The following is a 27,532-nucleotide window of genomic DNA, read 5'->3' as shown; positions in this document are numbered from 1 at the left end:
TCACTGGTTGAGGTGGATGCTGCCTCACGCCCGTGGTCGCATCCCAGGGAATCTCTGAAGGCATGTAGGTTGCTATTGGATTTGAACACCACTGTCTGTGTATTACTAACCTCTCTAAAAAACTAATGAGCATCTTGGTCCACTTAGCACTGTGGGCCATACTGATGTGTCCAATGAATCACAGCTGATGTAGCACTCTCAGATGCGATCAACTTCCTGTCCACATTTAACACTGGAGGGTAGAAATGTTAGATTAGTAAAAGCCCCATCTTTGTTCTCTAGACATTCAGTATCTGACCATGGTCCATCATAAGCTACTTTCACTAGCTGGGCAGGCAAACCTTTCTGTGCTGTATCCACAGGAGGATGAACAAAATTAAACCATAAAAACAAAGCAGTTAACAAACTGAAAATCAGGCAATTATATGTGTTTGGGCTACTTTCCTCACTGCAGAATAAGTTGTTTATTAGGGTATATATTCATAAAGACAAAAAAACAACATTAGAAAGTAGAGAGCATAAGAAATGTAGTTTAAATGTTTCTGCCTGGTAGTTTCATGACAAAAAAATTGAGTTTTGACTAAAGATTGGGTTAAATAAACGTATCAGCTCATGGTGGATAAGAAGATAGGAAGAGCATCAGTATTAAATGCCCATTTTTCTGTGCATAATTTCCTTTAATTTTTATAATAACCCTTCAAATAGATTCGGTCCCATTTCATAAATAGGTTAATGGAGATTCAGAGAGATTAAATAACTTGCCCAAAGTTGCACAGCATCAAGTCACAAGAGTGGACTTGAACCTGTCAGACTGCCTCACACCCCACATGCTACTCATTCCATCTCAGGGTGACCATATGTCCTGATTTGCTCAGGACTGAAGGATTTCCCTCACATGGATTTTCTATTTTATTTATGTATTTGTCTGTCTATCTGTCTATCTATCTGCAGTACTGAGGATTGAAGGCAGGGCCTTCACACTGAGCTACATCCCCTGCCCTTTTTAAATTTTGAGGCAAGATCTTATTCAGTTGATAAGTGTCTCAGTGGAACTTTCAACACCCTCCCCCCACCCCGCCCCACCGCCTCAGCCTCCTGGAATGCTGGGATTACAGACATGTGCTCCCATGCCTGGCTGGAACTTCAGTTTTAAAATCATGGTAATCCAGGAAAATTGGGAGGAGTTGCTCACTCTACTTGGTGAGCAGCGTGACGTAGTTTGGATCTTGAATGTCCTCCAGATATGTCAAAGTTTGGTCCCAGCCCATGGTGCTTTTGGGAGGTGGGGTTGAGTGGCACAAAGTTGGTCATTGGGAGTGTGCTATGGGAGGGGACATTGGGACCCAGCCCCTCTTAGTTTTCTCTTTTGATTCCCAGCTGCCATGAGGTAAACAGCTTTCCCCCCACATGCTCCTGGCTATGCTGCTTCACCACAGCCCCAAAGGCAATGCAACCAAGCAACCATGGACTGAAACCTCTGAAACCATGAGCCAAAGGAAACCTTTCCTTTTTTAAAATTTAATTTCATTTAAATTTTCTTTTTGCAGTGCTGGGGATCAAACCTGGGCCTCACTTATGCTAGGCAGGGGCTCTATCACTGAGTTACACCCCAGCCCTGGCCTTTTCTTCCTTCTAAGCTGATTATCTCGTGTTTTGTTACAGCGATGGAAAGGTGACTGACCTGAGTGGTCACTGCCTCCTAAGCTCGATTTCAAGTCATACATCTGCCCCTGGTAGAAAGAACAGATGAGAAGCCCAGATCTCTCCTATTTCTGAAAATACTATATCCAGCTCTACTAATTCCCACTGGAGAAAGCAAGTTAATAGCACTTCTAGCTAAATTACCATATACTTAGCTCATATAGGTCAAGGTCAGCAAATTTTTTCTATAAAGGACCATTTTCAGTTTTTTTATTGTGTGGACCATGGGTTTTTATCACAACTACCTCACCCTGTCATTGCAGTGAGAATCAGCCACAGAGAACACAAAGTTAAATGGGTGTGACTGTGTTCCAAGAAATTTTAGTTACCAAAACTGCGGCAGACAGTATGCCAAACTCTGATGTAGGTTATTTAGAAAGAATCCTTTGCATAGACAATACATTTTTAAAAAACTATTTCTGGAAGTTATTTTAACTGGGGCTAGGGCCAGTGGGCAGTTGGAAGCCCTCTTTTGAATTAACCTATTCATCAGTCAACCATTCCTACTATTTTAAGCCTATGGAACTTGGAACTATGGAGTTTGACTTTCCTAATCCTACCTCCAAATCACTCAGTGTGTGGGTGTGTGAAGGCACCATGTGTGATTTCTCATCACAAACTTATTTCCTCCTGCTTGTCTATTGGGAGTATTAGACACATTCATTTGTCCATTGCTCTTTTTGACCACTTGTTTTATTTCCAAATTATTTAAAAAATAATTCTCATCAAGATTGCATTTTCTTTTATTATGGGCTGGAAAGAGATGGTGAGATTTTTCTCTACTGAAAAGCAAATACCATTTGTTGACCAGAGTGGACTCTGGCATCCTGTCACCCCTTCATGGGTTCCTTCCTCCCTTCACTGGGTACTCCTGGGTAGTCGCTCTTCAGCATGGAGGGGAAGAAGGGACCACACAGGGCCTTGTGCCCCAATCACAGGGAGGCCCCAAGAGAAAAAGTGTGCAAAGCAACATGTCCTCAAATGCAAAAGCAGTCATGGGTTTATTAGAGTTTGAATTTGAAGTATCCCCTAAAACTTCATGTGCTGAGATTCAGTTGCCTGCTGATGGTCTTTGTGATTGGATCACGAGGGCTCTAATTTCACCAAGTGGATGGATCCACTGATGACATCATAGTTTGATGGCACTATTGGGAGGTGCCCAGGGGAAGGAAGTAGGTCATGGGTAGGGGACTTTGAGGACTTTATCTAGTCCCAGCCTCTTCTCTCTGGCTCTTTCCTCCTTGTTTTCTTCTTCCCAGATGCTATGAGGGGACAAAAAGTTTAAGTGACTTAGTAGCCACTGTAGATTCTCAAGCAGGAAATCTGCAGTGACAGAAATGGTGCTTTAGGGCCTGGGATTTAGCTCAGTGGTTCCACCACCTGCCTGGAAAGCGCAAGGTCTGGAGTTCAATCCCTGGTACCAAAAAAAAGAAAGAAGGAACTGGTGCCTTAGGCAGCACATTCTATGGTGTCCTGGAGAGTGGAGCTCGTAGACTCTGGGCCTGGAGCTGGGTCAGAGCATCTAAGGCAACATGCATGGTAAGGGGCAGGGTCCAGGAAAATTCACAGGAACTGGGGGGAAGAAGTAGTGTCACTACTTCCAGGTCACTTGGGAGAAGGTGGCACACCTTTGAGAGGATGACTTTCCCTCTCAGCCCCTTGAACACACGAGTCTGAAAGAACAGAAGGGAGATGGGGGATCTCTGCAAATTTTATGTAGGCCTCCTTTTAGCAATGACAGCTGGGCCAGGCAAGGAGGCGCCTGTCCTTTGCTGACATCCACTTGTTAGATGATCTCTGCCCACCCTCTAGCATATTTGGCTGCAGAACAACATACTAGAACTTCCTTCCCTCCCTCCTTCCCTTCCTTCCTTCCTTCCTTCCTTTCTTCCTTCCTTCTCTTTCCCTCTTTCCCTCCCCACCTTTTTTTGTAGTAACAAACCCAGGGCCTCACAAATATTAGGCAAGTGCTCTATATCCTTAGTGCCTCTTCCACCTTTAAAAACTTTTTTTTTACTTTTAATTTTTATTAGTACATATTTGCAGAAAACAATTCATTGTTTAAAAATTTTTTCTGACACAGGGTTTCACTAGATTGCTCAGGCTGGCCTCAAACTTGTGATCCTCCTGCCTCAGGCTCTCAAGTAGCTGGGATTACAGGTGTGTGTCCTCATGCCTAGTCTCCTGGCTCTTCTGATTTACTCTGGCCATACATGCACAAGCTCCCTGATGATATGCACAGTGGACACTTCTTAACTGATTCAAGGTTCCCCAAATCAGAATTGCTGAGTTAACCTGTAAATAACTTGAGCTGCCTGTTCTGACTGGGCCAGCTTCTCGCAAGAGTTTTTGTGACTCACGGTGTGGCTCAGTCCTGGTTTTGCTTTGCCCATATGTGCTTACCACTGAACTGTTGATTGATATGCCTGCCCTTGACTTCTAAGAACTGACTCGAACTGCTTATGACCCTAGAAGAAAATCCTTTAAAGAAGTTATCACAATGACTAAGAATACAAAACACACATGAGATACTTAGATCATTCATGCATTAATCAAGGGACTATGTTGGTTTGACAATAAAATCAGGATTAGCTACACACAACTGTTTATCAGTTTAATCCACTAACTGCAATTTCCCAACCTTGTTCTTGTAAGAAGACATTAATATTGAAGATTATAATGATATCCTGTAGGAGAGAATACTGTAATAAATAATTTAGCTTCTTTATGCTTCAGTTACTTTCCTAAATTACTTATGAAACAGCAACAAATACTACTGGTGCTACTGGGAAAGGTGACATTATCTATTTCTTATTTAAAAATGGAGTCATTAAAAGAAGAGGAAGAGAGACAGAGAAGGGAAGCTGGGAGTATGAAACTCCTTGTGTTTAATGCTGATTCTGGTATCTGGGAAAAAGGAAGGTTTGGTTTGGCTGAAGGATATCAAAAGAAAATGATATTTGTTGTAGCCAAAATAAACAATTTTTTATTTGTTTTCCATATGCAAGCAATGAGTAAAATATAGCACATTTTATATTTGTGAATTTTGGGAAAATATGTAGCATTATAATCATCGCAATGTAAAACACTTCCCTTATGCTACTAAATGGTTCATCAACTGGGGAGTTCTGCACGAGCAAAGAAGAGGAACATTAGTGACATAAGAAATTTCATTACTCCTATGCTTTTGATATGGTTCAGACCAAAAGACCTGCTCCTGAATTGTCTCAGCCATGTGGACATTTATTTTATAACCTGTTTCCAGAGCACGTGGTTCAGATATCATAATAACTTATTAAAAAGAGCCCTTGTTGCCAACAACATTTTCCTTGACCTTACTGAGACTTTTTTTCTGATTTCACTGGAGATGGGAATATCTCCTATTCTCCATAAACCCCAAGGTTTTTCCTCTCTATCCAAAAGAGGGGAGTCTTTTGTGGAGGCAGAATCTCTGCCCCTAGATACAAACAGAACCAAATGCATGCACTCCCAGAAGGCCTTCATCAAGCATTCAGACAAATTGAGCAGACTTTCTATGAATTGTCACGTCCCTACACTGTGATAATAGTTGTGCTTGCCAGACAAGATGTTTGCAACAGGCTTTGTAGCCTGCCCTATTTTGAGAAATCAGCTTTACACATTTAGAGTGGAAATAGAAGAAATAATATAAAAAGAAATCACTGATAATATAAATAAAACCTCCAACTATACTTGCTGCATAGTATGTGCTTGATAAATATTATAAATGTTACAGCACTCGGGAAGCTGAGGCAGGATTGCTGCAAGTTTGGGGCCAGCCTGGGCTACATAGTGAGTTCAAGGCCAGCCTAAACTACATAGCAAGACTCTCAAAAAACAAACAAAAAAATGTTAGTGATTTTATTTTTATTATGTGGAAACATTCATATTTAATGACAAGTGCTACATATAGGTATATTTATAAGTGTGCACACATTTATGTATATGACAGGTATGTATGAAAAGAGATTAAGATGTGTTATGTAATCATTATGTATTGCAAACATGTACTAATAAAAATAAAAGTTTGAAGAAAAAGAGAAATGTCCAATTTTCCTAATCGCCAAAAATAATCTTTGCTTGTAAATTAATCATGGCTGTTTGTTTGTTCTCCTACTCAGAGAGTTGGAAGGGCGAGCACCAGCTGAGGTGCAAAATGGCTCATTTACTTTTGTTAATTATTAACCTTAAAGCCTCCCCGCCAGTACTCTAATCTTGGCATTGAAACAACTTTGGCCATTGATGAAACACCTCAAAACAGTGAATTAAAATTGTGGGCCTACGGTACAGTGCCACCTTCACGGCAGGATAGAGTGTTAGAGCTAGAAGAACTTCAGCATCAGCCGACAGAACGCCCTCATTTCACAAGTGACCTGGAGGAGGGGAGGAGACTGGCGCATGCGCAGTACCTATCACAGGCGTCATTCCCAAGGACTTTCACCTCCTTATCCAGGCTCCATCCAAGCCCATTATCTGTAGGGCTTTTTCCCCTCTGAAAGCCAATTCCATCTGATTACATGAGCCTGAAAAACCGTGACAGTTGGATTTGCCTCTGTGGCCTCTTGCATGGGGCGGCCTTGTTGGCCTTTCAGATATGGAGAACAAAAGTTACAATTCTGAGGTAGTGAAGTGGCCCCAGCAAATGTCACACCTTAACTTTACCTTTTCTGCTGTGCTGTTGTGGATCTCCAAAACCATGAGTTGCTCAGTAATGTGACTTCATTTTAAAATTAAAAGATTCATAGTTTTACTTTTATTATCCAAGGAATTTATTTATTTATTTATTTTTGTGGTGCTGGGGACTGAACTCAAGTCCTGCATGCAAGGCAAGTGCTCTACCACTAAACTGCACCTTCAGCCCTTTGAGGGGTATTTTTAAGTGAGGTCTTTAAAATAGGTCATGGGAATTTCTTTTATATGCAGCATTTTTAGGGCCAGGGATTTAGCTCAGTAGTTCCACAGCCGCCTGCCTCTCAAGCCCAAAGACCTGAGTTCAATTCCTGGTACCAAAAAAACAAACAAATATGCAGTATTTTTGGTGAGAATTGGTTATTGATGAATTTTTTTTTTTTTTTTTTTTTTTTTTCTTTTTGCACCAGGGATCGAACTCCAGACCTTGCACTTTTGAGGCAGGCAACGGCACCATTGAGCTAAATCCCCGGCCCGGTTATTGATGAATTTTAAAAAAAATCACTTGTCTAAGATTGTAGTGTTCAGAAAAGGGAGTCGAGTTTTGCAAATTAGCCTAAAGCCACACCTGCAGCACCCAAAGTGGGCTGGAGGATCCTGAAAGGCAGAATTTGTGTTCCCTTATACTTGTATCTCCAGGACTAGGCACAGTGCGTGGTACATCATAGATATTCAATGAAGTTTTTTGGATAAAGTAATGAAAGAGTAAGTGGTACAATTTGGATCCCAGAGTCCCAAGGGTTATTTCCCATCTTGGTGATCTTAGGAGATGGTGTGGGACCTTTAAGAGGTGGGGCCTAGTGGGAGATCTCAGGTAACTGACAGGGTGGCCTCAAGGGGCATGGTAGGAATCCAATCCCGTCCCATTGCTGTCTTTGGTGTCCTGGCCATGAAGTGAATGGTTTAGTCATGTGCTCCCACTCTGATGTGCTGCCTTGCCACAGGCCCAACTGACCACAGACAGCCCTCCAAAACTGTGAGCCACAATAAACCTTTTTTCTTTTTCTTTTCTTGGTGTCGAGGATAGAATTTAGGGCCTCACATATGCACAGTCTACCAATGAGCTACCTTCCTAATTCTACTTTTTGTCTTTGTGAGTTGATCGGCTTAGGTATCTTGTTAAGCAATGGAAAGCGGACAAACACAGTAAGCAAATTAGTTTTTTGGTTCTCCACGCTTTCAATAGGGATAATACCTCAGTATGAGGACAGACATTGGTGTTTTCTACAGTTGCCTCAAAATGGATGGTCTGGTGAATCCAAAAACCCAGCTAAGCAAAACAATTTTTTAAAACTTTTTGTTCTCTTTTGGTAGCCACTAAAAAGCATATTGACCTGTATGAAGGGGCATCTTTTGAACTTTAGCGGGTGATTTAGGAATGAATACTTGTCCCCCACTAATTCCTTCAGACTTCTACACTGTTCAAGAATAAGGGCCTATTTCTTCTGCTCACTCTGAAGGCCTGTCTGCTAGTTCCCTGTATCACCTCACCGCTCTTGGACTTCTCTGTGACAAAGACCATTTCCAAATAGGCTTAGTGGAGTTGTGTGTTGTATGTTTTTCCCACCAAGGAAAAAGGAATGCATAGGTTTTCTTGCTGCAATTTTAGACAATTTCCTGCCCATTATTAGGATCTCAGCCTGACTTGCAACTCGATAAGCCCATTAGTGGTAGGACATGCAAACAAGGAATATGCTGGCTGAAAGATGGCTGCTCAGGGCAACCACATGCTGTGAAACAAGTTTTGCACATACAGCTTGTGAAGGGGAAAAGGCATTCTAGTACCTGTATGTGAACGTCACATACGTATGTGAGGTCACAAGGGGCATAGTATATGTATATTTTAAGAAAGGAACAACAGGAATGAACAAAAGATTTGGTTAAGAAACCTTCTAGAAGCTGATAATCATACCAGCAGCCAAAGCCTCCTGTAGGAACACTCAGTGCTGCTCATTTCAGAGAGGAAAAACTGCATCAGAGGGCTTGCTTCTGAGACTCAAACACTCAAGTCTCTTTACATAGGCATAAGCAAGCAATAAAATGTCCTTATGTTGGCCACATTTTCTTTTCTGGAGATGTCAGAAAAGAACAACATTGCCTTGCAAGTCTAAAAAGGACCCTCTGCTTCCTTTCTTAAAATCTGCCATGGTGTTGCTCTACCTTTTTTTTTTTGTGGTACCTGGGATCAAACTCAGGACCTTGTCCTTGCCAGGCAGGCACAGTGCCACTGAGCTACATCCCTGGCCCCCCACCTTTGGTTTTGAATCACAGAAAGATAGATATTTTTGACCCTGAGCCAAGAAGACTGTGTGCCCTGTGTCTTGCACATGGCAGCTGTATTTCACAAAAGAGAAGGCTTTTATACCTGATTTTTCTTGCAGCATTTAAAAAATTTGCACTGGACTTTTGCAACATTAGTTTTTTCCATCCCCAAGGAACCATCATGAGTTAGTGGAAGGAAAAACATTAACTGCCCATCAGCCTGGGGAGAGGTCAAGGGACACATTCAGAATCACATGGTGACTCAGAATACCTGCTGGGGCAGTTTCTCAATCAGCTGTGAGGTTAGCTATTTAAACAGCAGGAGATATTTGTTCCTTTGGAAGTCACTGGTTGTTTCTAAATGGTTGACATCCATATTAAGGGGGACTATCACTTAGTTTTCACTCACTACCCCTGTCACTGCAATAAAAATACAAATATATATGCCAGGAGTGGTGGCGTACACCTGCAGTCCCAGCACTTGGGAGGCTGAGGCAGGAGGATCACTGTGAGTTCGAGACCAGCCTGGGCCACATAGTGAGCTAAGGACAGCCTGAACTGCCTAGTGAGACCCTGTCTCAAAAAACAAAAAACAAACCAAAAATATATCCAAAAAAGCTTGTAGAAAATTCCTCTCATGACATTCATAGTTGGCTATGATCAATCTAGAAAAGTCTGTTTGGAAGCCACCTGAAGTGTTTGAAGTTGATTTCAAGGGCCAGGTCTGTGACTTTGTGGCCACCCTCCTCCCTGCCCCAACAGTGTCCCTGTGAGAAAAGATGGCCCCAAGGCACGAAGACCAAACATCCAGCCCAATTTGATATTTTTACATTTCTTATGAACATGACTTTCCATATATCTTTTTCGGTCTTTGCCCAAATGTTTGTATTGTAGAAAATGTTAGATAAAAAGGGAAGACAGAAGGCAGTGTAATACTTTCTGCCACAGTCAAGCAGTTTAGGTTCTACCTTTGGGCTGCTTTATGTTGTTCATCAACTCATCCAAACTTCTGGTTCTAAATGAAAAGCTTCCCCCTTTTATCTTCAGCTATGTCAAAACTTTATATTTTCTCCGAATCAATAAAATAATCTTAGAAGTTGGTTGGCACCTCCTCAGGTTCTCCCACTGCTCGGGCACGAAAATTCTCTGTACCCCAACTTTATCACCAGCCTAATGAGCAATCCTGCTTCCTTTCACACTCTGTGGTCTTTTCCTAGACCCTCTTCAGCCAGCTGGAGGGAAACTGTATTTCACAAAAGAGAAGAGTTCTCTCTGAGCCTGCTGGAGTCCCTCATTATGTTCTCTGGGTACTTTAGAAATCTCCCATCAGCAGCCCTGTCCACCCTACAAAACCAGACCAAATAACTTCCCCAGGAGGAGTGACTCACTGCCCCCGGCCAGCCCGTGCCATTTTTGTCTTACATGTTAGAATGGGTAGTCATGTACAGCTTTCTCCAGCTACCTTATAGAGCAAATTAAATTCTAAAACAGTGGTAAGTCTAGTAATCAAAATTGACCATTAGCCAGGCATGGTGGTACAGGGATATAATCCCAGCACTTCGGAGGCTAAGGCAGGAGTATTGCTGTGAGTTCAAGGCCCAGCCTACTTCTACAGTGAGACTGTGTCTCAGTTTTAAAAAACCAACTGATCATTAAGTTCTAAGTCACCTAATAATGTAATGAAACACTTGTCCCAAGCGAACACTGACCATGACAAGGACTGGAGAAGAAAATCCCTACAACTCTTGGCGACCTGGTGATTTACCATTGCTCACCACGATGTGTAGGTTTCCTCTAACTGAGAATAATCTCAAGAGCTGCTCCCATCAGAGATGAAAAACAGAAGTTGGGGCAGAGAGGGCCTGAGGTGTAGCTCAGTGCTTAGTGTTTGCCTAGCATGTGTGAAGTCCTGGGTTCATCCCCAGCACTGCAAAAAATAAATTAAAAGAAAAAATTTTTAAAAAGAAGAAAAGCTTTCTTTACAAATTGAAGGAATCTAGGCTGGTAACACTATAGATTTTGTGAATGCTTCTGGCTTTTGGAAAGGAACGCTTGATCTTGGTTACAGCCTGGAAAAGACATAGACGCTGGATTCAAGTGCAAGGTTGAGGGTGTAATTCAGTGGTAGAGCTCTTGCCTAGTGTGTGTGTGTGTGTGTGTGTGTGTGTGTGTGTGTGTGTGTGTGTGTGGTCCTGGTGCACGAATGCAGGCACGCAGGCACACAGGCATGCAAAAGCAACAGCAGACGTGGAGAGCTCTCCAGCTACAGATACAGTCACCACCAGGGTAAGGGCTATGTAGACCACAGGGAACAAGTCCATTTGGCAGAGAAATGGAGCAGCAGTCACAGAGCAAACAAGATTGCAGCAGATGTCAGGGCACAGGTAACAACTGAACTGACAAAATTTCCACCTTGTTTATAAGGTCTGTTGTCCCCATCCAAAGACCCACAAGGGCAGGGATTTTAATTTTGTTCCCTACTGTGTACCCAGTTTCTGGCTCTTATAAGATGCTTCCTATTTGATGAATGAACGTAAACTAATTCCCAAAGACAAGTTTGTCCTAGGAAATTAAATTCTAAAAATATCTAATGAGCACCTAAACTATTGGACTAAGTGTTTGGGTGTAATGCAGAAGTGACTGCTACACCAGGCTCTGTAATATGACATGAAAATGCACACTGCTGAGGGAGGGGGTGTCACCAAGCAGCATCTTTGGGAAAAAGGTGCATTAGGGATGGTATTAAGTGACCTGTGGTGGGAAGGGAACATGGATCCTGGGCCCTGGGCTTTGTATTCAATTTCCTGAGCTCCCTAAGGCCAGAAACCACTTCATCTAGCCCTGAATGCCAGTGTTCACTTCTGCATATTTCTAGTAGGGGCTCAATAAATGCCTGTGAGTTGACGAGGAGGCACCTGGGATCCAGAGAGGGCATTAGATGGAGCTGCAGGGTCAGCACGCTGGCAGGACCAGCCAGGGAGTCGCCCCAGGCTTCTTCCCTGGTTCTCTGCCTCATTCATTTGAATGGCTGTATGGATCCAGTCCAGGATGGGCTCTCCCTAGCATGGTCTGAGAACTCTTGCTCCAGAATTAAATGTGAAATGCCCATGCGCTGGACCCCATTTGGGTCCTCCTGAATCAAAATCCTGGGTGAGGGATCCAGAAATTGGAATTGTAAGTAAATATCCCAGGAAATTTCCTGCCAACTTTTCTACTGATGTAGAAAAGATCTAAGAAGAATCCTCAAGCACTCACATTAGTAAATGAAATCCCAAGAGCACGGGAAACTACTCTTCTCAGTGGTTACTGTAGGCCAGGTACTGTTCCAAGTGCTTTCACATATACTAATTTAAACTTTAGAGGCATGCTGGTAACTACCTTGTGTTTGAGGAAGCAAGCACAGGGATGGTAAATAAGGTGCCTACTATCGCATAGCAAGTAATGAGCAGGGATCCAACTTTCTGAGGATTCCAAATTTCTGAGGATTCCAAATTTCTGTCCTGAGACCACACACGCTACCACTGCCATAACCCACTGCACCTTAGAAAAATGTAGACTAGCAGAAATCAGGACATTGCCTAGTGCTTGTCTTCAGGAAATATACAGTCAGCTTCTGATTGGGTGACTTTGCCCAAATGCATTTCGGGGGATCAAAATTTGAGAGTTTAATATATCTTATGTACATTAGGTCTAGATTCTAGCATGTCTGGTCATGTTTCACTTTAATATTTCTAGGAAAGAGAGTGCTGAGTGAAGCAGTCTGTCAGGACTAGGACTAGGAACAGCACCTATATGGGACAGGTATCTTAACAGTGAAAGGCAAGGTCAGTGGTGGACAGAAGCAAAGTGCAGCGTGACACCCCCATGTCTAATCCAGCTATGCAGATCCAGCCCACAGTCCCACCTAGGGCAGCCAGGTCTTCTCCTATTTCAGAGAAGCCAGTCCAGCTTTCCATGCAAAAACTCTGAATTCTAAATAGCCATAACTAAATGAAAAGTTTAAGATACACCGAATCAGGCCCAACAGATAGGACTGGAAGACTCTTGCACGGAAACCCCAATGGGGAATATCCAGATCTCAAGAGTTAAGCTACGTAAGGCAACAGGGACACAGGTTAGGGAAAATGGTTTCCATTTGTCTGTGCATCCAGTCAACATGAAGGCACAGCCTTATTACTACTGCTGGTGTAATTTACTAAAATGTGCATCACAGTATGATTTTGATTTTATACAGGTGTGACAGACATGGCCTGAAGGTCCGATTTCTGTAAATTCAATTTTGTCTATTATATTACCTTACCATTGTAAAGCTGCAGTGGTTCTAGTTTTGGAGTGAATTGCTTATTTTAAATTTGTGATTTCCTAGTCTTCTTTAACTATTTTAAAGGAAAATGAAGAAGCAAACTGTTTCTAGGAACGAGTCTTCAGTTTGAGCAGACACTCTGTGTACATCTCCTTTATAACTGTATTGAGGAATTCTCTAAGTTGAACTTCTCTGGACTGAAGTGTTAAAGCTGCTTTGCTTTGGAGCAGAAATTACCCGTGTCCTGCTTCTCTCTTGCAAGAACTGGGACACATACACAAAGAGCAGATGACGTGTGATTTACAACCTATGACATAATGCTAAACATGCTAAAACAAGACATGTAGAACAAGCAACTGGGCATTCGCCATTGCTGTTAATTTTATCAAGTTGCTTTATGTAGTAGAATGACTATAGATTAACTAGTGAATGTTATTTTTAATAGTTCAACAGACTAAACAGTACTCAACAAAAAATAATACTCCACTTTTGAGGATTCTCATTGTTTTAGAGAATATTTTAACTATTTTATGGGTGGGTTAAAAAGATCTCTCTCTCTCTCCCTTTCTCTCTCTCTCTATACATATTTTTCCAACGCGCACACAATCATTTCCATGTTATCAAGACCAGCGATGTTAGCCCACCAGAGCATGAATCACGGATCTAGAGAAACGCAACATCGCCATCAGCCCAGGTTCAAGGCGCAGAGCCACGCGCCCCCGGTGGGAAGGGCTGCACTGTCGCACTTACACAGATGACCCGCAGAGATTCCCAGTTTCAAGACGCAACAAAAAGGCCTCCAGGAAGTGAAGCCGGCAGCTCACTGCTATGTGTTTAAACTGTAATTTTCCACTAACAAAACAAAGAGCATCCAAAGAGTCCGGTGGATTTTGGAGAAAAGCCTCCTTCTCCCGGAAGTCGGCCAGAGCCGAGGTCCCGGAGCTGCGCCGCCCCCGGTTTCGCGGGGAGGCTGGGCATGCACGACAGCCAAGGACGCCCGGGCTGTGGGGCCAGAGAAGGCGAGTTGGTTGCTCAGTTCTGCTCTGTGCGGCCTCAGCCGCACCTTCCGGGGCGCAGCTCCGGGGCTCCCACTTTCCGCCCACCCCTCCCCCAGCGCCTCCTCCCTCCCCCTCCTGTCACTCCCCTCCCCGCCCGGCGCCTCTCAGCTCCCTTCTCCCCTCTCCCCCTACCAGTCTTTTTCCTCCTTCCCGTCTTCTCCCCACCCTCACCTCCGCTCAGCTCCGACGTCCATCCGTTCCCCACTCGCCTTCCCCCGTCCCACCTCCTCCTGCCTCCCCTCCCCCCCAGTCCCCTGGGCTGCGGGCGGCTCCCGGGCTTCCGCGGCGCACGCAGATGTGGGTTCCAAGACTCTAGGTCAGGAATTCCGACGGGAAAGTTTGCTGGCAGCTCGTGCCGGCACCCGAGCGGCGGGACGGTCCTGCTGGCCCGGGCTCTGGACCGTTGCCCTTCCCACTGCGCCCCCAAAGCGCGGCGCTCCCCCTGCGATCCGATCCGTGGCTCCCGCGCCCAGCCCTGTGGGCAGAGCCTCTGTGCTTCTCTCACTTCCACTGTGATCCTGCTGGAGATATTTAGCGCTGACAGAAAGGGGAGTGAGACGTTTTATTTTGGACAGGGAAATGAGGGCGCAAAAAGGGACTGAGGGAGGCGAGAGAACGGGAGAGCCGCAGTTTGCGCTGGCGAGCAGGTGGGGAGAACGTTCCTTTAGAGCTGAAATCTTAATTGATGGCTGGTAGGGGTAGTTGAGTGTGAAGCCCACGTAGCTTTGATAAAGGGAAATACAGGTGGCTTGCCCTACCACTATGGTGGCGGCAAGCCTGTAATTCCAGCACTCTGGGAGGCTGAGACAGGAGGATCCCAAGTATGAGCCCAGCTCAGGCAACTTATCATTGAGACCATCTCTCAAAATAATTTTTTCTTTTTAAAGTCTGGGGAGGTAGCTCAGTGGTGTGGTGCTCTCCTGGCAGAAGACCACTGCGATGCACAAGACCCTGGGTTCATTCCCCCAGCACCATACACGCAAAAAGTGGCCTGTACAACCCAGGTCCAGGGAAGACCACTTTGCAGGTCTCCCCAGCCAGGGTATGTGGAGAGATGGGATTATGGCCTCTTGTGCAGAGCTGGGAATCTCTATGGGGGAGGAGGGCGCCAGCATATAGCAGGCACACAATAAATAGTTTCAGTGTCAGGCCAACTTCGTTGTATTCAATACTTAAAACAATTATGTGGCTGCTTTATTCCAGTTTTACACATGAACAGTGGGAGCTGTGGCTGTGGCAAGGACCACGGAGCCCTTCTGGTTGTCTGAGACTCAAACCTCTAACTCCAAAGTACATGCTGTGATGCAGTTTAGTACTGGGGAGCTTAGGGCAGTGGCAGGTGAGCTCCAACACAGATTGAACGGGCACCTTGTGTAGAAGACAGGCAGGTCGATTTGCAGTAGGGAAGGTGTGTGCTCAGGGTCCTCCCAGACTTGTATTTCACGATGGACATAATCAGTGCATTTTTATTCCTCAGGATGTTGCTGCAGCCTTTCATTAGTGGAAGTCTCAGAATTCCTAGACCCTCTCTAAAGTGGGTACTTGAGTAGCTATTATCTCTGGCTAATCCAAGTCTTGTGGCTTATTAGGGAAATTCCCTGGGCCCTAGGCTAGTATCCCTGTACAAAATTACTGCACTATCCAACAGGATTTGAAAAATCCCTAATTCCCATTCTTCTACAAAGGAAACGTACAGTAGTGAGGAGGGGTGGCCAACAAGGCAAGTTAAACTGGAAGGTTTAGGCAGGCATAGTGGCAGGACCTACCTGTAATCCCAGCATTTAGGGAGACTGAGATAGGAGGATCACAAGTTCGAGCCCAGCCTGGGTAAGACCTAGTCTCCAAGTACACACGCACACACACACACACGCTAGAAGTTCTAATGCAATTCTTGCAACATACCAGAAATTTCTGCTGGACTGTGAAGAACATTCTGGGGAAAACTGGGATTTCTGGTCCCTGTGATGTTTTACAAGGCATTTACCCTGGAGACGAAGGAGCTGAATACATAGGAGGTGATGATGATGGGACATTTGGGTCTAACACGAATGTCTATCCTGTTTTGTGTTTCTCCTTAGCAAGTATAAAACACATCTTTATCTGCTCCTTTGCTCCTCTGATAGTCTCTTTTCAGAGAGGTTCCAGAGTCCACTAGGCATGTGTTTCGCTTCATTTGCTATTTTTACTACGACTTAATATCTACACTCTCAGAAGTCACCAGAACACCTCATCCTCCCCCCAAAATGAGATGAAGATTTGACAAGCTCAGCCTGCTAAGAAAGTCAGTAAGTAGCGTAGTCTCAAGCCTAATGTGTGTGTACACATGTTCCAACAGACTGCAGAGGGAAGTGATGTTTAAGAAGCAGTGTGGTAGAATAATGCCTCGGGGTGCTATCTGATGGTTCATTGATTTCTAAACCTTGTGCAGCTGCCATGTTCATAAATACATCCACAGAAATGTTGGAAAGGTCTCCTTGTGGTTAGTCTTTCTCCATTTTTTCAGGTTAAGAATTGAAGCCACCAATGTGGGGCTTACAGCCCATGACACCGAGGTTTGTTTTGGGGACATGGATGGGAGCTCAGGATGCCTATAGTTCCTTGGGCTTACAACCAAGGGAAACCGGAAATGGGTTCCACTTGGCAGCTTCCCATTAATGGAGGGGCCCTCTCAGACCACAGAGACGAGGCCTCAGTAATTCTCAGCTACACCTCTACAACAGACTCAGGCTGTCGTCCCCCCGGGTGGCTAAGGATCACTAGTCTTTTTTGTTTTTGTTTTTATTTTGTTTTTTTGAGACAGGGTCTCACTATGTAGCCCTGGCTGATCATCCCGCCTCAGTCTGCCACGGACTGGGATTACAGGTGTGTGCCACCATGCCCAGCTTATCCTTAGTCCTTTTGTCCTGAGAGTCCAGTTCAGTGGGAGTGAATTTATGTCACGTGTGCCAAATGGGCACGTGGAGCCCTGTCTTTCAGCACACAAGCCAACTCGCCCCAGCATTGCCACAGCAGCTGCCCATGAGGGTTAATTGCAGTGTTGGGGCTTGGTAATAAATGAGTGGGTTTTGGGTTGCAGCTTGGGCACTCGGTCCCTGAAAGGTTCACCATCACTGGTCTAGACGGTGGAAGGTGAGGAGAGACTGCTCCTATGGAAGTCTCCTTTTCCTGGGGCCTACTGTCAGGCTTTCCCTTTACTGGAAATTATCTTATTTGGCTTTCTGTTACTGTAACAAAATACCTGAGTAGATAACTTACAAGAAAAATTGATTAGCTCACAATTCTAGAAGCTGGGACCATGGGCACAATTTCAGTGGCCTAGAAGGGTCTTGGTGCTACTCCAGGATGACAAGGTGCAGGGTGAGCCAGCAGGTGCAAGAGAAACCATGAGGGGTAGACTTCCGTTCCTAGCCACCCGCTCTTAGGCCATGGACTCACTTCCTCCATCCTGACCTCACTCCATTCTTGGGGCTGTGGCCCTAGTGATCCCATCACTTCTCTTTAGGCCCCACCTCCCAGCACCACTGTGTGAGTGATCAAGTTTCTAACACATGAGTTTGGGGGACACAGTGAAACCACAGAGCCCTGGCGGGTGGTCAGGCTCCCTGAAGAGAAGAGGGTCAGGTGAGCCAAGGGGAGGCAGAGCTTGGTGTAGTACCCAGAGCCAACACCCACCTTCCTAAGCTCGGGCCGAGCCCCAGGGCTGGGTCCCCACCTGGCCAGCTCTTTGCTGTTGGTGGCTGTGCTGCCATGCTCTTTCCTCCCCAGATTTGTCTGTCACTGTAGTGCCATTTTCTGGTGAATGTCCCTCTGTCATCTACCATTCCTAGTGTCATTCCTAAGAAATCCAGAGAAAGTCCAGGCTTAAACGTTGCAGGAAGACAGTGAGCGACATAGATGTTTGCCATTTGAACTTGAAATTCCGTAAGAACAGTGCCTGCAGCTGCGGCCAAACACTGAGGGAGGTACTTTGGGTTCTCAGCACCTCTTAAATCATCGCAGAGAGCGTGAGCCACTCACTTCCGCGTGCACAGGCTGCCTCTGGCTCCCGCAGGAAGATGAATGATGAGTAATAAAATCAAGATGAAGTTCTGTGTAAATCTTTCCAGCTCACAAAGATTGTAGGAAGTTAAAAATGAAAGAGATAAAGATCGTCTTGTTCTACCTTCTCATTTTGCAGCTGTAAAAACTGAGGCCCAGGGAGAGGTATGAGGAAGCTGCCATCACACTGCTGCCTGGGGGTCACCAGTTACATCCCCTCTCCTGCCATGGCCACCACACTGCCAACTTTTTACCTCTGAAGACAGTTAAGGGGAAATCAGTCCTCTAAGCATCTGCACCTCCTGCAAAGTATATTGTTTCCAGCTGCTAAAACTTGGTACTTTTAAAAGTGGGCTGTCTCGAGAGTTGCTGAGCTCGCTGCTCCAGGAGTGCTGTTGGAGAGGGGAGAACAGGCAGGTAGGGAAGCACAGTTACAGTCTCCTCCCTGGCAGCTGGGGCTCTGTCTTTCACTTTCCGCAGTGTGCGCCTTCAGCAAACACCCAGAGAGTGGTGTTAACTGAGGTCAACTGTGCACTTGCCCTCCGGGATGGAAAGCTCTAGGAAAGGCCATTTCCTTATCCAGCTGGACTTGGACAGAAAGAGGTTTTTGTCTGGTGGATGCCTTGGGAGAGTCAGTAGTGTGTTTTTGGCCCTGCAGGGCTCTCCAGGATCCTTAAGTGTCTGTACGCTGATGGTTCTGGCTTTGTCTTTGTCTTATTAGACCTTTTGGTTGCAAGTAGTGAAGGTGAGCTTGCTTGAGCACTGAGGGAGCTATGGAGCCAAAGCAGCGTCTCCTGAAGCCGTGGGCACATGGGTGCAACCTATGCCGTACACCTTTTGTGCTCTCTTCTTCACTTCAGGTCTCTTTCTGCCACCAATTTCCATTATTCTTCTCGTGATATTCTCACCAACTACCATGTTTATATTCATCTACTGAAGAGGTCAGCCAAAGGCGACAGTCCAGAACTAACTTTCCAGGAGGGAGAATTTGGCCTGACTTGCATCAGGCACATAGCCTGACATCGCCCAGTGTATCTGGGGCAGGATACCAGAACAGCCACTCTCCAAGATACAAGAGTGAAGTGCAGGGGGCTAACATTTAAAACTTGTGACTATTTCTGGGTGTGGTGGTGCATTCCCTGTGAGGCTGAGGCAGGAGGGTTGCAGGTTCAAGTCAAGCCTTGGCAATTTACTGATATAGTGAGATCCTGTCTCAAAATAACAAATAAAAAAGGGGCTAGGGATGTACCTCAGTGCGAGGGTTCTCAGTTCAATCTTTAGTACCTCAAAAATGAAACAAAACAAAACACCAGGCCGGGAATTTAGCTCAGTGGCACCGTGCCTGCCTTGAAAGGGCAAGGTCCTGAGTTCGATCCCTGGTACCGAAATAAAACAAAACACCGAAACCAAAAAACCACCTTGAGACTACTACAGACTTTAATTGAATTAGTTATTGATGTAAAAAAAATAGAATGGCATAGTCCAAGACGAAGTCTCGAGAAACAGTTCAAACACCATAGACACACTGTCTATCATGGAGCTGTATCTTTTTATATGGCAGTTTCCTTGCAATTCAGACTCTGGGCTTTAAGAAAACCCACTATCTGAGACTCTCTGAGGAATGTCTTAATCTTTACATGACTATCATATATATATTTCCATTGCTGGCTTACTTTTCTTATTTCTGAGACAAACTATCTGACACCCAGAGTTAAAGGAAGAAAGGTTTATTGCAGCTCACACTTCTTGGAGGTTTCAGTCCATAGTCAGCATGGCAGAGGGGCATCACAGAAGAGGCACAGTTTATGGTGAGCAGAGGGCAGCAAAGCAGAAGGCAGCAAGCAGTGAAGTAGTGAAGCAGCCAACTGGCAATAGCAGCGCTCTTTCTGTCCCTTATATTCTATCCAGGCCATACATCCTTAGGGTGGGCAGCACTCACACACAGGGTGGGCCTTCCTATTATCCACAACCAGAACTATGCCAAACCAATCAGTAGGCTAATTAGTATCCACCCACCCTTGATACCAGCATCACATACTTAATCCCAGCATCATATACTCTAGATCCAGCCACCTCTGAAAAGCTCCACCTATGAGCACATGAGGCTTGGCAGGGGTGGGGGATGTAGACATAAACCATAACAATCCTGGTGAAGTGTGTTAGCTAGATAGATACTGAACATGAAAATGGCAGTATAATGTTAAGCTTGTATATGCTGAAGTACATGGATGAGCCTATAACCATACTTCACTATATTTTTAAACATCCAACCTGCTTCCAAAACAGAATTGAAGCAACATTTACTAAAAACAGAGACAAAGCATGATCAAGAGCTATTAACATCAAAAAGGAAGTCAAAGACAAGTCTCAGACATATGGATGAGCAGAGCTACAAGGGAATATAATTCCTAGCCTGAACTGGTCACCAAACTTAGCAATGAACTTGCTGCAATTCAGGCCATATACATAAATTAACTGAATAGCTATTAACAGCTAAGTAGTACAGAATCCTCACATCCTCAGAAACCTTTCAGGGGAACACAGATCAGAAGCTTAGTATTTTCTTTTTTGGTACTGGGGATCGAACTCGGGTCCTTGCATTTTCACGGCAAGCAGCGGAACCACTGAGCTAAATTCCCTGGCCCCAAGTATTTTCTTAGTAATACTAAGGCACTACTTGCTTTTTCACTTGTAGTCTCTCATGAGTGTACAGTGGACTTTTCCCAAGTGTCCGCACATGTAACATCATCACAGATTGACTGCAGAAACATACATGAGAAGCTAGCTATCTTTTACTGAACCAGGCATTCAGGACTTTAAAATGTAAGACAATGGCTCTCTTCTCACTGTTTTGAGTATTTTTATTGGTACATGTTTGCAGTACATAATGGTTCCATTCCTTATTGGGAGTGGTACATGTGTTTGTTTGCTTTTTTGGTACTGGGGGTCGAACTCGGGACCTTGCACTTGCAAGGCAGGTGCCGGAACCACTGAGCTAAGTGGTACAAGTGTATAACACATCTTAATTCTTTTTTTCTTTCCTTTCCCCTCCTCTCCCTCCTCCTTCCCTCCATCTCTTGGTCACATTCCCTTTTGCAAAAAAAAAATCTATCTGCCTACTTCCTATTATTTATCATTTATTTTGCTCTTTATTAATGTTTTGTATTTGTCATATAAAAGAAATATTTAAGCTTGTACATCTGATTTATTTCATTTAGCATTATGGTCTCCAGGTGGATCCATTCTCCTATAAATGACTCAAGTCTGCCCTTCTTTATGGCAGAGTAATACTCCATTATGTATAAATAGCACATTTTCTTTATCCATTCATCTGCTGATGGACATACAGGCTGCTTCCCAGATTTAGTTATTATGAGTTGTGCTGCTATAAACATGGATATGGGGAGTCTTCCTGTAATATAATGTCTTTAAGTCTTTCGGGTAGATACCTGGAAGGGGAACACCATTTTAAAAAAAATTTTTGTTTTAGAAAATGTATTTTCAAAAAGTATAGGGCTCATGAGACCAAATGTGTGAAAAGTACTGATCAAGAACATTACTCTTATTTCAGCATCTGAGCCAGTGCTGTAGTTTGGCTCTTGAATGTTTCTTACAGGGTCACGTGGGCCATATGGGGCTCCTGGCCTGCGGTGCTGTTGGGAGGTGATGGGGCCTTGGAGAGGTGAGGCCTAGTTGGGGGAAGTGAGGTCACTGGGATGTGTCCTTGAGGGGACACCGGGCCCCTGGCCCCTCTTGTCTCTCCCTTTGCTTCCCAGCTACCGTGAAGTGAGCACTTTGTTCTACCACAGGCTCTCTGCTGCCTTGCCTTGCCACAGGCCCAGTGGGATGAGACCAACCAGTGCCAGGCTGAAGCCTGCAAAATGTGAGCCCGAATGAACCTTTGCTCTTAATAAGTTGGATTACCTCAAGTTTTTTGTTTTTGTTTTTTTGTACCAGGGATTGAACTTGGGACCTTGTGCTTGCTAGGGAGGTGCTGGAACCATTGAGCTAAATCCCTGGCCCTCCTCAAGTATTTTTTACAGTAGCAGAAAGTGACTAACACAGTTAGTGATTATTTTGTCCCTCAAAAAATTCCTTTCCAGAAGGCATTAGTCATGTCTACAATTGATTCTTTACAAAACTAATTTTTGGGGGAGTACTGGGCATTGAACCCAGGGCCTTCTCACTGAGTTACATCTCCTAGCCTGGTTTTATTTTTTATTGTGAGACAGGGTGTTGATAAATTACTTGAATTTGAGATCCTCCTGCCTCTGCCTCCTAGAGTGCTGGGATTACAGGTGTGTGCCACCACACCCAGCAAAACCAAAATTTATTTTATAGATAGATGAAGTAATATTATTGTATGCATAAGGTCATAGATTCCTCATTAATGAGGGCAGATTCCAGTTATTATCCTTGACTCTGGGGAGAGAGGAAATGGCAAGACAGACATGGCCCCTGTCCTCGTGGAGCTTGGGATCTGATTTGCTGAGCAGCAACGATGATGAATAGAAAATAATATGGGTCAGTGTAAATGTAATCCAGATAGAAACTGCTTTTGTCTTCACACAAACTACTGATTTAAAACAATACTATTCATTTTGCTGAGTCTTCAGACTGAAGGTTAAGGAATTTCCTGGCAGAAGAACATCAAGGGTCAGGCCTTGGTGATTTAAGTCACAACAGCCCTATGGTTAGTGTGTTTAAAGGTATGGTACATTGGGCCAGGGATTTAGCTCAGCAGCACAGCACCTGCCTGGCAAGCATGAGGTCTTGAGTGTAAGCCCCAGTACTGCCCCCCCCCAAAAAGATATCATACATTTTGAGAAAATTCAGTATAGGTAAACAAAAATCCACATTATAAAATACTGGAAATCCTTGTCTTATGGAGGAGGTCATCAATAACTTTAGTGATTGAATGCTTGATCAATTCATCATATCCTTAAAATGTGATTCAGGTGATCACAGTTGACATCAACTTTTTTAGATGCATGTATAATGCATTTAGGAAGAAAAAAACATATTACACAGTTGCAACAAAAAAGGAGGAAGCAATTTTTTAGGTATGGCCAGTACCTGATGAGCTCCGAGAGAGGAGGAAAAGTCAAGTGGGTAAAAGCAGTTTTAAAGAAAATATGAACTTCAAGCATAGGTGGAACTTAATTTTCTTGATAGCATGAGTGGGCTGGAAGGTCAAAGTGGTGCATATAAAGTTTGGTAAGATAGTAGAGAAAACTATTTTATAGTGTCTGTGCTGATTAATGGAAAAGTGTGGTATATACCATGTATAATTAGTCTGGTTTGCAGTGGGATGAACAATCACTTCCCAAAAGTTTTGGTTCCTTCCTAACTTTGATGGAAGTCTCTACTGGTTTGTGACAGGGCTCTGTCTTCAGCCTCTCTCCACAAAATATTGTTACAAGTGATATGCTGAAGAAATCTGTAGCTGTCGCAAAGATGAGAGGAATAGTGTATATATTAAGATACCAGAACCAAGGTCCAAAAACCTTTGAAGAGGTGGAGCAATGTGTCAAGTATAATAAGATAGAACATAATAGTGTAATATTCCATAATTGGGCCCCTTAACAGCCATCCAAACCAGTTCAGGATTTTTGGAACCTGACACATTTAAATGGAATCAGGATGAGCAAATACAATAAAGTCTTTGCTATGAGAAGGCACTCAGTTTCTAGGATGATGTTCCCTGAAGCTTCAAGATGTTAGCAGATATAGGCCAGGGGCAGAAGGGAAGGGTGCAGAAGAAACCTGGGTGGAAAATGTGTCTTAGGGGTACAACATGCGAAAGGAATCAGCACACTCAATAAATGATTTCCCAAAATGTTACAAGAGAGCCTCAGATATTATTAAAGAAATGTTATATCAGAATAAAAGAGGGGATGGTCCTGCTCTTCTCTGGGCAAGTTAGGCCTCCCCTGGATACTGGGGACAATTCTGGGTAGCTTTTTAAAAATTTTAAACAGAGACTTTGACCAGCCAGAATACGAAGAAAGACAGAAACTAAGATGGACAGGGTCTTGAACCTGCTCTCAACGCCACAAAATATGATCCCCTACCTTTGTGTTAGGCAGCTTCCTGACACTGAGACAAATTACCTGGCATACACAACTTAAATTGTGGCTCCTGGTTTCAGAAGTTTCAGTCCATGGTCATGTGGCTCCATTGCTTTAGGCCTGTGGTGAAGCAAAAGTATCATGGCAGAAGGGTGTGGTGACAGAAAGGGCATGGTGGCACAAGGTATGGCAGTCAGGAAGCATAGAGGGTGAGAGTCAAAGAAGCAGGGGCTGGGACTAGATATAGTCCTCAAGGTCATACCACGATCCAGTCCCTTCAACTAGTCTTCACCTCCTGCTTCCATCACCTCCCAATAAGGCCACCAAATTATGACATCATCTGTGAATTAACCCACTGGTGAAATTGATGCCTTCATGATCCAATCACCTTCCTAAAGGCCCTCAGCACTCAAGCCTTCAATACAAGGAACCTTTTGGGAGACGAATTGGATCCCAAGCAAAACAGCCTTTAAACCACATGGCTCCTGGCTACCTCTCATATATCCCTCTCTACCTCTCTTCCCTCATGGTCTCCATTTCAGCCACAGTGGCCTTGACATTCCTGACTTCAAGCATTTATCATTGCAGCCTTTGCTCTCCCCCTTACCAGCTACCATCTCATGATGCACCCTATCCACAAGGACAGGTCTTTGTCTGAAGACCACCTCCTTCCTCAGCAGGACCTCCCTTACCGCCCTCCCTAAAAGCACTCTCCTCTCACAGACTAGTTACCATTTGTTTCCTTCAGGGTACTTATCATTGCTTATAAATGGACTTAACAGTTTATTTTCTGTCCGCATGCATAGACGGTAAGTCCCAGAGAGCTTTGTTTTGGTTCCCTCTTCCATTCTTGAGATGCCTTACGAATTTTTTTTCCATTAAGTTTTTTGGTACATTTTAGGGATACAATACAGTTGCATTCAAAATTGGAATCTTGTACCATTACATGAGTTTCTTGGTTCTTATTTTTCCCCCCTTCCCCTGCCCTCCCTTCACCCCCTTCACTCTTCCCTATTTACCAAGACTTTGTTTCCATTTTTTTCCCTTGTCTCATATTTTTTTCTTTCCCCTTCTTTCCTTTCCCCTACCCCTCCCACTTCCCCTACTCCTTTAGACCTTTTCTTCTTATTATACAATATCAATTATACATTTTAAAAAGTTATAATATCAAGATTTAGAGGACATTGCTACAGATTTTACAGAATTTAAAAGGATATAGAAAGCATATTACAAAAATCTTTTTTGAAATAAATTGGACAACTTCTAAGAACTAGCTTGGAAGAAAAATGAATGAAACTGACTCTGGAGGAAATATAAAATTTGAATAGCACCTATTAAAGAAAGTATATTCCTAGCTTGAAAACCTACCTATATGACAACAGCAGGCTCATATGCATTTTAACTGATGAATTATATAAAACATTTAAAGCAGAAAAAAGAAGGAACACTTCTCCCCTCATTTTAGGAACTCAACATTGTGCTAATCCTAAAACAGGATAAAGATAATAGAAGAAAAAAGTATGAACATAGATAGAAATTTGTTTAACAAAACAAATTATTAGAAGTCAGATCTGGCAGTATGTAGAAAGTGGTTTTATTATAGGGATGGCAGTGTTGGTTCAACATTGGAAGATCCACCCACAAAAGTCATCACTTTAACAGAGGAAAGGAAAAAGCCATATGATCTTGTCAGTAGTTGGAGGAAAAAGTATTGGACTAAATTCCACAGCTCTTCATGGTAAAAGCTATCAGGAGACTAGAAGTAGAACAGAACTTTCTCAACAGATAAACCATGTACTCCATACTTCCAGCAAAAACACCTTATATGAATAGAGAAGATACAATGATTCTTCCCTAAGTTGAGGAACAAGGATAGATATGCTTACTCTTCATCTGTCCATTAAACTTGAAACATAGGCCCAAACCAAAATAGTCTGGAGATGCCTTACGAATTGAATGAGCAGTTTTTAAATTTTGTTTTGTTGCAATATTGGGGATTGAACCAGAGCACTGAGCTACATCCCTAGCCCTTTTTATTTTTAAATTTTAAGAGAGGGTCTCACCAAGTTGCCCAGATTGGCCTCAAACCAGATATAGTCCTCAAGGTCACACTCCATGATCTACTACCTTCAACTAGGCCTTACTTCCTGTTTCCATCACCTCCCAATAATGATCTTCTTGCCTCAGCCTCCCAAAAGGCTAAAAATACAGCAGTGCACTACCAGGCCTAGCTCAGTGAGCAAGTTTTGATGGTGAGGTTAGTAAAACATGGCTGTATGGCAAAGCTACCAAAGAAAATCTGAGAGTGAGGAGTAGGTGCTCCAGAGAGGAAGGAACTTTGAGAACAACTGATAAACCTGCTAAGAGTTGGGAAAAGTGAGGCACTTGGGGTGCATCTGCCGCCAGGTGTATATCCTCCGATGTGAGAAAGCCATTTGCCTCTCCAGAATATTGCTTGAATTTTATTTATTTATTTATTTATTTATTAGTGCTTGAGATAGAACTCAGAGCCTTGCACATGCTATCTCTTGGATTTGAATTGGGCAATCCTTAAGGCTTTTCTTATTGCAGAGTTCTATGAATTGTTATAGGGTAGGCTTTTTCTTGTTAAAACAAATTTGTGAACCTGGTTCTTCAGGGTAGAGTGTGTCCACTAACCTTGCCTACTGGTCCTGTCTAACTGCCTACAAGATATCTAATTAAGTTACCTATCTACAGTACCAGCATGGCCTCTCAAGACCCAGATGTAGAAGTTCTCACAGGTTTCCTTGAGATTTGGACAACAAAAAAGGAGAGGGAAAGCGAGACAAATTGGGATATTGCAAGACTGGTTACTGCCAGAGTTGATCCAAGAAGTGCACAAGAGGAGACCTCCGGGCTGGCGTACCACCCCACCAACACACAGGAGGTGAGCCGCACGGGTGCCAGCAGCAACCCCCCCCCCAATCGAAATGAGAAGACACGTAAACAAGTCTCAAAACCAGCCTTGCAGATCACCTACAGCAACTCCAAAGGGAAACGAGATGGAACACTCTGATACTCAACCACCTGGACTCCCTGAACTAGCAACAAAAGAGGATCTGGAAAGAATGAAATCAGAAATAACTTCTCAGATAACAGCAGAGATTGTGCTCATAGTGCAAAACATGATTAATAAATCTAGAGAGGAGCTCAGGAACATGATGGAATCCCAACATAGGAAACAAATGGAATCCATAAAACAGATGCAAACAGATTTCCAGGACATTAAAAACTCCATTGAAAGTCTACGCCACGGAATGAGCCAAGGTGAGGACAGAATTTCAGATATAGAAGATAAGATTGCAATTAGTGAGGAGGAAAAGAAAAATTGCTTCAAAATTGTAAGGGAACATGAGAAATCAATCCAGCAG

At 43.8% G+C, this 27,532-nt stretch overlaps 1 protein-coding gene across 11 annotated transcripts in view; it reads right to left on the bottom strand.

Moving 5' to 3' along the window:
- LOC147821678 (uncharacterized) overlaps positions 1 to 14,266 on the bottom strand; it is a 96,713-nt gene extending 82,447 nt beyond the window's left edge. For 4 of the 11 annotated variants that reach the window (XM_087199521.1, XM_087199522.1, XM_087199520.1 and 1 more), the window contains exons 1-2: positions 14,203 to 14,258; positions 13,724 to 13,975 (exon numbers count right to left, since the gene is read on the bottom strand). In XM_087199521.1, coding sequence (XP_087055647.1) covers positions 13,724 to 13,975; positions 14,203 to 14,225 — 275 coding nt within the window. In that variant the 5' untranslated portion in view covers positions 14,226 to 14,258. The other 7 variants (XR_015446658.1, XR_015446660.1, XR_015446661.1 and 4 more) reach the window with 3 other exon arrangements.
- Between the last annotated feature and the right edge of the window lie 13,266 nt (positions 14,267 to 27,532).

This window comes from Heterocephalus glaber, unplaced genomic scaffold, assembly GCF_053883595.1.
Source record: "Heterocephalus glaber isolate CG9 unplaced genomic scaffold, H.glaber_assembly_v1.0 deba00001720, whole genome shotgun sequence".
Lineage (NCBI taxonomy): Eukaryota > Metazoa > Chordata > Mammalia > Rodentia > Bathyergidae > Heterocephalus > Heterocephalus glaber.
Note: the sequence above shows the minus strand (reverse complement) of the source record. Positions and strands in the feature narration are given on the sequence as shown.